Source organism: Lithobates pipiens, unplaced genomic scaffold, assembly GCF_037356315.1.
Source record: "Lithobates pipiens isolate NorthernLeopardFrog02 unplaced genomic scaffold, aLitPip1_a1.2 Scaffold_1, whole genome shotgun sequence".
Classification (NCBI taxonomy): Eukaryota; Metazoa; Chordata; class Amphibia; order Anura; family Ranidae; genus Lithobates; species Lithobates pipiens.
In genome coordinates, this window is record NW_027507685.1 from 184,464,816 (window position 1) to 184,478,243 (window position 13,428).

The window sequence follows — 13,428 nt, forward strand, 5'->3', positions numbered from 1 at the left end:
CTGTGACCCAGAACCACCTGCCAGTGGGCTAAAGTAAGCTGTCAGCTGATATCACAGCCAGTCCAGGCTCTGGAGGGATCCCCACAAAGATGACAGAATCCACCCAGATGCCTGCTCGGCAGCACACCGTTGAGAGCCTGAGCCATCTGATCTTGCCCCCTCTCTAGCCTGCTGCTCTTGTGAGTGCTGGAGGGGCAGAGCAGTGACTGATAGTCACCACTCTCAGAGTGGACTGAGAACTGAGCGATCAGAAGACATGTGATCACTCAGTTCTCAGAGTTGGAGCCAGTGGGGGACCAGGGGGACAGTGGCAGCATCATAGGGATACTGCAGCCGTAGAAGTCAGTATGCATGCTTGTTTTTTGTTGTTTTTTTCCTGTTTTTTTTTTTTTTTTTTTTTTACAATCCTCTCATTTAAGGTGAAAAGTATATGACCAGGAGCATTCATACATTAGATCTACCAGCATACTAAAATGTGAAATTCTGACAAATGTAACCATCACCTCTGGTACAGTCCTCTATAAATCCTTCTGACCAATACTTTTAAAATCCATTCATATTTTATTATAGTCAAATCCTTCAGATGTCCAAGAATCATGGACACCCTACCCCCCTCCCACACAAAAGAGCAGTTGGTAGCTGGGAGGTATACATAGAAAAAATGACCTGCTCACCTGTGACACTGTGATACTGCATTTCTTTGCCAACTCCTCTTTGGCTTCCTCGCTTGGGTAAGGGTTGCTGAGGTGGGAGTAGAAATACTCATTTAAGATCTCGGTGGCTTGTTTACTGAAGTTACGTCTTTTTCTCCTGTCAGATTAATATAAAAAAGTATTCATTTGGTTTAGCTTACAAAACCATGTTTAGATGTATTATATAATAAAATGATTTACTACTCAGTACATTTATTAAAATGATAACATAAGGAGAGTTTTTGCATGTACCTACAAAATACGTGGCTGGTGGTGCCAAAGACTAAGGCTGGCCATACATTATACAATTTTCTTATTCAATTTCCTTTAAATTTACCTTCAGCTATGTATTGCAAGAGCTTGCCTGATTGCATACAAACTGAACGTGTTTAGGTTTGGCCTCATATTATATGGTTTTGGTAAATCTAAAGGAAAATTGAAAAAGAAAATTGTATAATGTATGGCCAGCTTTTAGAGGTGTAATTTATAAAGCAGTATATCTGACATTCATCAACCATTCACTGCAAGTGAATCTTTCAGGTGCATGTATTTTAAATTACAGTGATTGATTCCCCATCAGTGATTTGGCCCTTGAATGAAACCAGTGCCAGAATAACATACATATTATTCTGATCATAAAAGAAAAGTGCTAAATCAATTAGACAAGTCCAGAGATCATTTTAAGAGAAAAAAATGCAATGCTATAATTTTCTTAGTGCAGTTTAAATATTAACGCACACGTTTGATTGTTTGCCACCTGTCCTGCAGTTTTTAAAATGTCCATTGCATCTGTGATCATACATACTACAGATCCAATGATCCTTCTATGTAATGTAGGTGTAATTATTAGATGGTCTGATGAGGAAGCCATAATGGGTGGTGTGCCTCTAAAAGATTGTTTTGCAATTCATGAACTACACATGAAACATCCTAACTGGACTTCTTTGGGATTTAATTGGGTGTCTTTTTTTATTTTATTTCAAGTGTTTTCAAGCTTCAGACAGTTTCTTTGGCCAATGAAAGGCATTTTCGGTGACATCATATGTTGTCATTGTATCTGCTTCCTGGTTTTCTGTGTGGTGTCTTGTGCTATCAAAGCTCTTGAGCCGTGTCCACTAACAGGGGGTTCTTGTAAACCTTCACTAGGAGGATGAAAGTCTCCACATCCAGCATGAACATTCCTAAACCAACCATTTTGTTCACAAGCCTGAGGTTGCTTGGGAGAGGACACTGGTTGTTCAGAACTAAAATGCTTGTGCTGCATGTTTTCAGGTGCTCCAATTAAAGTCTTTGAAGCCATAAATGCACAATTCTGCCTGAAAAAAGCTCTTTGTATGATGCCCAGGTATGAATAGGCACCACTGAACATAATGGGAATCTTCATGTTGAGTATTGTTGTAATTCAGGAAACACGCAACAAATTCTTCAGGTGTGAATGGGGGCATATGCTGTGGACAGGGCAACTGAATAGGTTTCATGTTTCAATTGCATATTGAGTCAAATGAAAAGTGTATGTTACAATATGTCACATCACTAGAATAAAGACTTCAGTTCAGTTTCAGAAGTGAAATCCCCAAATTTGCAGTAGAAACCTTCAGTAATTCAGAATAAAGGAGCAAAAACTGGTCTCCTTAAATCTGACCTTATGTTCATGCTGGTCTGTTTCTTATTAATAAAGAAACAACCTAGAGAAAGTAGCAAATGCTCGTATCACAGAAGGATTTCACATTTTGAACAGAAGTAGAAGAACTGGTGCCATTTTTTGTGATGCCAACACAACAACTTGTAGAAACTGTTACCTATATTAGGACCAAGGTTTGCTGCCTGATATATCAATAATTCTAGCTACAGAGTAATAATAATTAGAAAAAAAATTAGGGCTGTTGAAATTAAGGATTAATTCCTCCATTAATTGATTCATTTTTTTGATCAATCAAAATTCTTTTGATCGGTACTCACCTCTCCGCTGGCTTCCGAGTCTTCGGGGAGTTCTGTCGGAGATCCGGTGACGTCACGGACATAGAGTCTGGTGATGTCGAAGTTCTGATTGAATGTAACGCGTACAGGGGAGGAGCTATGCACGACGTCACCCACTGCTGCCCTACGGAACTAACAGGATTGTCGGCTTTACATGCTGTGTTTTTATCATTTTTATGTGAGTGGTTTGCGTTTTGAACACAAAAATGAAATCTTATATTTAAGTGGTGAGCACTTAGATCTTTTCTAGCCATGACCTGGCGTCCTTGCTGAGATCTAAGGAGACGTGAGAGAAGTTTATGGTCCGTGTTAACCCTTTTGATACCCACTTGCATGACCACCTGTTTGCACAGGGGTCCATGCCATAAGGTGAGAGTGATTAGTTAGACTGGAGGTGGAGGGATTGTCACGCAACTGTGGGAAAAAAATGACTTGCGTCAGTGCTACCCTTTGAATTTAAAACATATTTGTGTGAACTGTGAAGTTAAGTCATGGATTGTGGAAACTAACTAGTGTCAGGTGATTGTATTTAGTGTATACCACATATACCACTGACTAATGCAGAGTTGCAATGCAAGGAGATCAGCTAAAAGTAGTTGGATCTGTATGTGCGTTATAATTAATCAAAATTAGTCGACTAATCGATTTTAAAAAAAAATTGAACCGAACACGAAAATTTTAATCAGTAACAGCCCTAAAAAAAAAAATATTAGCAATAAGGATTAGTACAGTGGAAAAAAAGTCTCAACTTCCACTTTAAATAATGATTTGCTGGTACTTTAGTATATGCCTTACGTGCTCTGTAATGTTTTGATATCTATATTCTTTTTGTCTCTTTTTTTTCAGTCATGAAACCATGCAAGCATCACAGGATTGAGTTCCTAGCACAGATGGGTTCACACTCAGGCTGTTATACATGTTTTATGGGATTCAGACAACCTCCCAGAGGGAAGCCTTGAAATGTGCAGGCCTCAGGGCTACTGTGCCATAAGGCATCCGGCAAACTGCCTGCCTGGGGCGGCTAGGATCTTATTGCTCTCATGTTCTCCTTTCTATATACATTCCTATCCTACAGCACTATCTGAGTTTCTCCCATGTAATAGTATGTTCAGTAAGGAGTTAATGCTTCACTTCAAGGAACACAAGAAGTTCCTTTGTTATGCTCTGGTTGCTAAGTTAAGCAATTCACACAGCTGGAATAGTTTCTGTGTAATTTTTTTATGTTATTTACTCAAGTGTGGAACTCTAAGTGATAAATGGCTCCATTTCTACCTCTCAAGTTTTCTTTACACTTGTGATCACTGATGTGCTTATCCAACATCTACTTGTTTGTCCTATTGGCAAGCTCCACAAGGTCTGGCTCCCATGTTGGTGATGTTAGTACCCTGGAACACTGTTCCAAAATTTTGACAGTCCTTGATATACGACCATTTAGCAAGAGGCACGGACTAGTGTTTAGACATATTCCAAAGACTATTTATTGGAAAAACTTAGCATACTACTTAATACTTTTGTTTAGTGCCTGAGACTAGTTGAATGTAACAGATTAAGCTGTGAATATCATTTATATTTTTACTCATAAATATACACATATATTAGTGTAAAAAAGAGAATGATTAAAGACTTGTCTAGATGGGCAAATGCATTCGGCTTGTATTTGAAATTGGTTTAAGAGGCTCCGAAGTTCCACGTGAGTTCCTTCATGGGTACATTGACTTGCAGTTTAATGCCTTCTGACCTGTATTTGATCTCCTCCTAAGCTGCATCAAGCTGTTTCAAGCTGCTTTCACATTTACGTAAACTTATATGGAAGAATAGCAGTTCTGACACAAAAGCTACACAGGCCTAAAAAAGGCTACATAAGGCAGTGTGTAAGCATAATGTTATAGTTACATAGTTAGTCTGGTTGAAAAAAAAGAAACAAGTCCATCTAATTCAACCAATAGAAGGGACAAAAAAAAATACAATCCTAGATATGCAATCCCATTTCCACAGTTGATCTAGACTAGAGGAAGGCAAAAAAACAGTAAAGCATGATCCATGCATGTATGATCTCTGTCTGTGCTTTAGATTCTCAAAATTTACCAGAAGCTCAGTTGTCACTGTTTATGTGGTTCAATAACGTCATAAAATTCCACCAATCTACCAGATGTTGTTGAAAACCATATCCTGTCACCTCTACTGTTCTGATTTCTTATTTCCTTGTATACTGCACAGTATTTACAATAGAGCAGATGTTCTCAACATTTTCCCCCCCCAGACAAAACCATAAAATAAGAGAACCCTTGCTAAAACCAATTCCTCGGGGGTCAATGGGAAAAATGCCCTTACATAGATGGTTAGTAGAAAGAATGTCGAGTTTGTAAAAATGTTTAGGGGCAACCGCTGGGTCCATTTCTATTGATTAAGGCAGGACCCCAGAACTACATCTTTTAAGAATCCTCATTTCCCTACACAGTGTGTGGGCAAGTTCTTGGGAGGGTAGAAACTTTGTTTTGCTGGGAAATCATATTGATGTGTACATGTGAAGAGCAGTGGATGTTCCATAGTCACACATAGTTAACAATGTCACTGAAATTTAGGAGCAGCATGGGGCACTATGTTGTCAGCACAAACAGAATTTGGGAGTTCATTTGATTTCTGACAGATCATTATGTATTTTCCTGTACTTTCAGCATTTAAAAGGGGTAAAACATGAACTAAAAATATATATATTTTTTTATTTTTACCTGACATAAACTTTAACACTGACCTGGCATCAAGAAACCTCGACCTCAAGATCATGACCGCTTCACACGTGCTTTGCTTCAGCTGCATTTGGATGGAGCTGAATTTTCTGTGAATAATGCCCACCATCCTCTCAATCTCTTTGGGGGAGATGGGACGTGTCCGGCTCTGCTCTCTTAGGAGATTCATCACATGGGTTGTGAATTCATTACAAGCCTATAACAAATAATAAAATGGAATTAACTTACAGAAAAATAATGTATGCCACACCGTTTTGTTTTTCACCATAGGAATTTGTGTCTTCATGTACAAAGCATATAAAAAGCATAATGTTGACCATATGCAAACATTTTTTCCAGGTACACCAAAATCAGTATAGTTATTCAGAATCCCATAACACAATCTTTGTTTACGTAAAGTTCAGGAAACAATTACCTATGAAATTGATCATAATACCAAACCTCTTGCAGGAATTCAGCTCCCTCTGAGGTTTAAAGCAGGCATTGCATCAAAAATATATTTATAAAACGGTAGACTTTTAGTTATCAGTTTAGAGTGAACTGACTCAATAAAATTCATGAACAATTTAGAAGCATAACACTAGTATTTTTGTGCAAATTACATGCAAGCACCATTCACCGTCCATAAGTACTGTAGCCTAGGCTACCTGATGATGCACCCCCTCTAGTTATTTCCATTACAGCCTAGGTCCAAAGGAAGTGGGATGGATGATATTGGCCATCACTTAAACCTGGAAAATGAGCAGTGCTGGACTTTTTTTATTATTTTGAAAGCGAAAAAGGCATTATTAAACCAAAAAAAATAAAAATCTAACTGTAGTTTAAATTTAGGGCCACTAGGGACATTATGACAAGCCCATTTTTGCTGCAAAAAAGCCACTGACACAAGATAATAAGTGTCCATGACCAAATTAGACTATAATACCCTCCTCACAGTGACAGCTGACTTTTGTGTGGGAGTTATGAACATTAGAAAACACTGTCCAATTGCTATTGTTACCCCTGTTAAGAAGCTGACCCTGGAGTTGTCTGCCTGAACACCCCCTCCCCATTTTCACCAATCGGTCCAAGCTCAACATACAGGTTTTTGATGCACTCTGAAGAGAGTTTTGCCTAAATGTGATAGCACAATTCAACCACCCTATATGGGTAATTTAAGGCTATAAGGTTTCCAAAGTTCATATATCCTGGACATTTACCTCCTGATCAATCCTAATTGAGATGTTTAGTCAGCAATACATATTTTTAGCCACTGTGTTTCACTAATTTTAACACAGCTTAACTCTGAATTTTTTTGGTAAAGTACTAATAAAAATGCTTTACACGACAAAGGTTCAGGTATAAAAATGCATTAATACTTACCCATTCAAAATAAGGAAAACAATAAAATAAAATACTTTTCCATTCCCAGAAGGGAATTTTCAATTAAACCACAGAAGCAAGAAAGTGGTGATACTTTTACAGTAAATAACCAATAGGTTATGAAAGTATAAAAACAGCAATAACATTATTGTATGATTAGATAAAAAACAAAACATCAGTAGAAACCCCAACGTAGAAGATTACACTCTCCGTGTTGTCTAAAACAGAATTTGGTAAGTGAAACATTTAGTACGCGAAGCTGGGAATAAGTAAGGATTTATTTCCTCAAAGCTTGCTGCACGTATTTCAGCTTATTAAGGGAAACCATGTATGAACTGAAAGGCTGATTAGCCATTTGGCACAGGCCCAGGGTTTGTGGGATTCACCCGGCATCCCTTTAACGCACTAGTTCATACAAGATTAATTAGAACATCTCATTTATGTAGTATGCACTCTAGCTCATTACTCTAAGTAAAATTCGTTAAGTATTTACATTTAGATAATTAAAATCCGGGTACGCCCTTAAGAAAGAGGCAGGCACTTCTGCAAAAGTGATTCTTTGCTGTCGTCCCATTAAAGATGGCGTGTTACCTTCTTATTAATGAGTGCTTAAACAGTATGAAGAGAGAGTGCTCTATAATGGAGTCACTGAGAAATTTTATAGCCGGCATTACACCCACACATCTGCATGTATGAGAATATAAGAATACTACACTAACAATCTTTTAGCATAGAATTTAGCTTTAAAGTGCTCTACAATGTTATCTGCATTTCATGAGCATGATCACAGTGTACACACCTACTGTACACACCTACTCTTTTCCCATGGATCTAGGCATTTACCACGCTCAGATTCTATTTAGCTATATAGATGCACACTACTTAGAGGACTGAGAAATGATGCTACTGTTTCCAATCCTTCACGTTTAATAAACACACATGATGTATACGATTTCTAGATTTAATTGGGACCAGGAGAAATTATCTCTCAGTCTAGCTCACTGTCATTCCTTTGATCACAGAACCAGTGCGCCCCGATAGAGGAAAAAAAAATAAAAAATAAAACTCAACAATAAATGGTAAAGCAGAATAACATTTTAAAATGAGCAGGTGATTTGCTCCTCTTTCTCCCATGTTGCAGCACTGGAACTTGGAAATGGGGAACTCAGGCAAGAGCAATATTGGGGGGGGGGGGGCTCATGCAGAGAATTCTCTACTTTATGCAAGTTATGACTAGGATCAGCTTTGAGCTTATATGGGGCTTCTTCTCTTCACTCTTGACAGGAAATGGAGCAGTAGCAGTGGTGGCCGCCCCCTAATCCATGCCACTGGCCTCTAATCTACATGCAGGGCATGATATGCATGGATTTCAATGTTGTTTTTTTTCAGCACATGATTAGAGCCTGAGGCTCTAACTGGCTTCAAAAAAGGGAGGGCTCGGAAAGCAGAGCACTGCTCCCTAAACCCACCCAGTTGTGTGACATTAGCAAATTAATATTTGCTAATGTCTTTCTGCTTCTCCTCCTGGCCAAACAGGAAGCGGGTCCTGAGACCCGATTGGCCAGGGAGTCTTAGGACTCCCAGCCAGTCGGGGTCTCAGGTTCCACTTCCTGTTTGGCTGGGGAGGAAAAGCAATGGCCCAAGCTCTTTCCTCTGCAAGCTGGAGCGAGGTGCAGCAGGTGGAGGGGCAGGAGCCCTACCTCGGATCCAGCACGACCTCGTCATCTGACTCCTAAGGTAAGGCCACTGATTGCCACCTTCCCATCCATCTCCTATGCGGGGCGAGTTAGGGGGTCAGGTTGTTTTGCTGTCCCCTCAAAATATTGAGCACCAGCCGCCACTGAGCAGTAGTATGGAGAAGATAAGGGAACCTGTCACTTTTCCCTGCATAACCGAAGCACTGGCTCACTTTAAACCCTTTGGCTAATTTCCCTGTGGTGAATGCAGCCTTAGTGTTTCTGCCCACCCCTTCACTACATCTTAAATGACTGATTGCACTGCTTACAGTAGAAGTTCCTATTGCTTCATGAAAGTTGATTTTTTTTTTTTTACTTTTACCTACTAAGCTAAGACTGGAGGGAGGACACATATCTGCATTATTTGTATCCTATTTACCGTATATACTCGAGTATAAGCCGAGATTTTCAGCCTCTTTTTTGAGGCTGAAAGTGCCCCCCTCGGCTTATACTCGAGTCATCGCTGTCTGCCTGCTCGATCAGCGTGTCGAGCAGACAGACAGCGGCCATTCTATAATTCAAAAGCCGCGCCTCCGGCTCCGCCTTCGCCTGTGATAGGCGGAACACTGAATTTCCCAGCAGCCTGTGTTCCGCCTATCACGGACATCGTCTCATCCTCGTACTACGGACGAGGATGAGACGATGTCCGTGATAGGCGGAACACAGGCTGCTGGGAAATTCAGTGTTCCGCCTATCACAGGCGAAGGCGGAGGCGCGGCTTTTGAATTTTACAATGGCCGCCGAGGCGCCGACGAAGAGCAGCGATCCTGGCAAGGCACGGGATGGAGGCAAGGCAAGGCACGGCACGGCACGGCACGGGACGGGACGGAGGCAAGGCACGACACGGGACGGAGGCAAGGCACGGCACGGGACGGAGGCAAGGAGGCAAGGCACGGGACGGAGGCTCGGGACACAGGCTCGGGACACAGGTAGGCTGGACACACACACACACACACACACACACACATGGACACACACACACAGGGATGGATGGATGGAGACACACACACACAGGGATGGATGGATACACACACACACAGGGATGGATGGATGGATGGAGACACACACACACAGGGATGGATGGATGGATGGAGACACACACACACAGGGATGGATGGATGGATGGAGACACACACACACAGGGATGGATGGATGGATGGACACACACACACACAGGGATGGATGGATGGATGGACACACACACACACAGGGATGGATGGATGGATGGACACACACACACACAGGGATGGATGGACGGACACACAGGGATGGACGGACACACAGGGATGGACGGACACACAGGGATGGACGGACACACACACAGGGATGGACAGGCATGTCTCACCCTCGGCTTATACACGAGTCAATAAGTTTGCCAGTTTTTTTGGGGGTAAATTGGGGGCCTCGGCTTATATTCGGGTCGGCCTATACTCGAGTATATACGGTATATGTACATGATGGTTACAGGCACGGGGACCATATTTTTCACAAAAAGTTTTTTTTTTTAGTTTTTTTTTTGTTTTATTTGCTTTTGCTCTCTATATTGATGTTAATGGACATTCAGCCTGAAAAGCCTTCTGGCAGAGCTATGCTGAGTTTTCAGCTGCAGTCCATTAAAGTGGAACTAAACCTTCCTATCCTTTTCAGCATGGAAGCTGCCATCTTAGCTTGTGTTTGATCGGCAACTGCCATGGTGCTGCACATGTGATCAGTTATGACACAAGCTATTTGATGGTTTGACAGTTTGGTTGAGCACAGGCAAATGTGACAGTTGTCAATCTCTGAAAATCTGTTTTTTAAACCGTCAAATCAATGGGATTAGTTCAGCTTTAAGTTATGTAGCTTTAGAACAGAGGCAACTATGGAGAGGTGAAAATCTACCTGATCAACACAATGAAGATCAAAGGTGACCAGGGTGCAGTACTTTTTTTTTTTAATTTTAAGGATAGCAAGGCCTCATTAAAAAGTAAAGGTAGCAAAGTAACTAGAGTCTAACCAGTGACCACCTCACCCCACCCCACCTAGACCACGCCACACCTCTTTCTCTCCTGATATGCACAGACCTTTACAGCCCTTAAACATCTCTCTTCCCACCATCAATGGCACTTTACAGCTCAGTCTGGTTACATAGGAAGTAATTGCCAAAGCAACACAGCGCACCCACAAAGCAAAATGGCACCCGTGCTGAGCAAGATGCCTTCTGGGTTTAATAAGCAGTAAGGAAAGCCACTCGACACAGGACCCAGAAGCTAGAAGTGAGCAATGTAGTAGTGGTGCCTACTACAGTGATTTCCAGCTTCCAATGGGATCAGCCAGTATGACTCAAACATACAGTTATTCCCCTACATATGAACATTCAACTTGCAAACTTTCAAAGATGCGAACATGTGTTTGCATGTCTAATCCTGTAAAGCTGGTTACACACATCCAGCGGGCAGAATGAAAAAATACTGACAGATTGCCATACCAACACAAGCAATGTTAGTGCAGCGATCTCCCCACCAGAGCTCCCCCCACCAGAACACACTTATCAGTGACCACAGCTTTTGTCTACAAAGCGCTGATCGTTGCTTTACCTATGAATGAGGCACCTGGAATGGAACTCATCTGCAAGTAGGGGACTTATTGTACTTACATTGGTCCAAGTTGGCGCAATGTAACTATGCAAAAATATGCAAACCTAGAATTCAGGTTTAATTTAAAATTGTGTGAAGGTGTACCTACTCACTGTTGCCCTCAGCAACCAATTTTCAGATGGGAAACACACAGCCAGCTGTAAGCACTTTAAACTGATTTTAGTTTGGTAGTGGGTAATTTGGGGACGCCGCAAATGGTTATGTTGGGCCAGCTAGAGTCTGACTTTAAATCCTAAATCTATGTACCAACGTTTAAACTAAATACATTTGATTTGCTATCATTTTAAGTATCACAGCAGGTTCTTATCATGGATGAATTTTGACTTGATCCAGGTCTCCCAGATGTTCAGGGGCAAAGGGACCCTTACCATAGTATTGCCTTCAGCAAAAAGCAACTTGAGTGCGGCTCTGGAAAAGCAGCTCTCGAAGTGTCATTTAAATTACACCAGCTGTGGATAATGTACAGAGCACATTTGTAAATGTATCTTTTACTGCAAGTTATGTATAGCAAGCATTCTGTTCACTGTAGGGAGAAATAAAGCTGAACTTACACAGATATTAATTTTTCAGAACTGCCGATATTCTCTAGGACTAATGTCATATGAAATAATAAGTATTAAGATAAGTACAAATAAGAGCCAGATAATACGTAGGGAAAATTAAATTGTTTTCAAGAGTGGCTGATTGGGTTACATTTTTTCATTCTCCCGAAAAAATAAAAGTGAATGTGTTCTGTTTTCTTTTCTCCACTTTTTTTTTTTTTTTTTTTTTTTTACTAGTAGCTTCTATACATACACAAAACTATTTGAGGCCTTATGTAAAAGTGTTTACTAAAGTGAACGTTAAGACCCTTGCCATTACATCTCTTGTTCCCTCATGTTTTGTGCATAGACTGTGTATATCCAGGTAAACCTGCAGTTAAAAAAAATCTTGTACACAAAATACAACTGTAGACATATTTTTCCATGGTGCCTAGCTCCTGAGCCGTTATAATAAAGGGCTTTCTTACCCATAAATTGATGACATTCTGATTTGCTAAAGAAATTAAGCACTTGTTCACCCAGTCACCTAGTCACCCAGTTCACCCAATTCACCCAGCACCCAGTCACTATATACAATCGGGAGTTGGCAGGTGGGGTTCATGATCATGTGACCAATGCAACAGGCAATCATAGAAATCACATGATCTGGGACTCCTATTCTCATCTGTCAGAAAAGGGCCAGTAGGAGCCTGGACCCTGGAGTAAAAAAAAAAGGAAGAAATAGGAGGGGAAGGGCATAAAACAATGCATGGTATGTTGCAGCAGCACACCGTAAACATAGGACTCGCACAAAACAGTCCATTCCACAGTACACCAGTCAATGCAGACAGAACTACATTGCTATATGCCATCTTGTCCTGTGAGGTTTGCATAACAAAATATAATTCCAGTCAAATCCTAACTATACTTAAAGCTGCTTCAATTCGGTCACGTAATCTCTCTAGTGGCCAGGTGGCTGTTGCTCCTCTGTGAGGAAGAGAGATCGCTGATAACGGCTGCAAAGATGTCACCCTTAAGCCCCGTACACACGAGCGGACTTATGTCCGACAGACTTCCGAAGGAGTTCTGCCGGAGTTCTGCCGGAGTTCCGACAGAGTTCTGACGGACTTTTCGAATGAGCGGACTTGGCCACACACAATCACACCAAACTCCAATGGATTCGAACGTGATGACGTACGACTGGACTTGAATAAGGAAGTTCATAGCCAGTAGCCAATAGCTGCCCTAGCGTCGGTTTTAGTCCGTCGAAATAGCATACACACGAGCAAATTTTTCGGTAGGAACTGGGTCCGGCGGAGTTCCGGCGGAAAAATTTGAAGCATGTTCCATTTTCTAAAGTCTGTCAGACTTTTGCGAATCAAAAGTCCGTTGCAGCCCACACACGATCGAAAAGTCTGACGGAATCATTCCGTCAGACTTTGGATGTTGAAAAGTCCGCTCGTGTGTACGGGGCTTTAGACTTGCTATTGGACATCCATTGTCGGCTGACCCTCCTCTACACTGAAGCCGACGCTGGTTGCCAATCATGTGACCGGACCAGAGCACCCTCAGCATAAGTAGGTATAGACATCTTTCCTTTACAGGGCAGTTAGAATGGGGGTGGGAACGCGTTTAAGTATAGTTAGTAATTGACTACTTCTAAACGCAGGTAGTTCTTAAGGAAACTCACACCAGAAAGGTGCTGTTAGGGCTTTTGTGAGTTTTAAAACAATATTCTGCTTTTCATTTAAAACAGA

At 41.2% G+C, this 13,428-nt stretch overlaps 1 protein-coding gene across 2 annotated transcripts in view; it reads right to left on the reverse strand.

Moving 5' to 3' along the window:
- Positions 1-13,428, reverse strand: part of PBX3 (PBX homeobox 3) — a 305,612-nt gene that overhangs the window by 32,327 nt on the left and 259,857 nt on the right. For both annotated transcript variants that reach the window (XM_077478996.1, XM_077478998.1), the window contains exons 4-5: positions 5,422-5,612; positions 675-810 (exon numbers count right to left, since the gene is read on the reverse strand). In XM_077478996.1, coding sequence (XP_077335122.1) covers positions 675-810; positions 5,422-5,612 — 327 coding nt within the window. The remainder of the gene's footprint in view (positions 1-674; positions 811-5,421; positions 5,613-13,428) is intronic.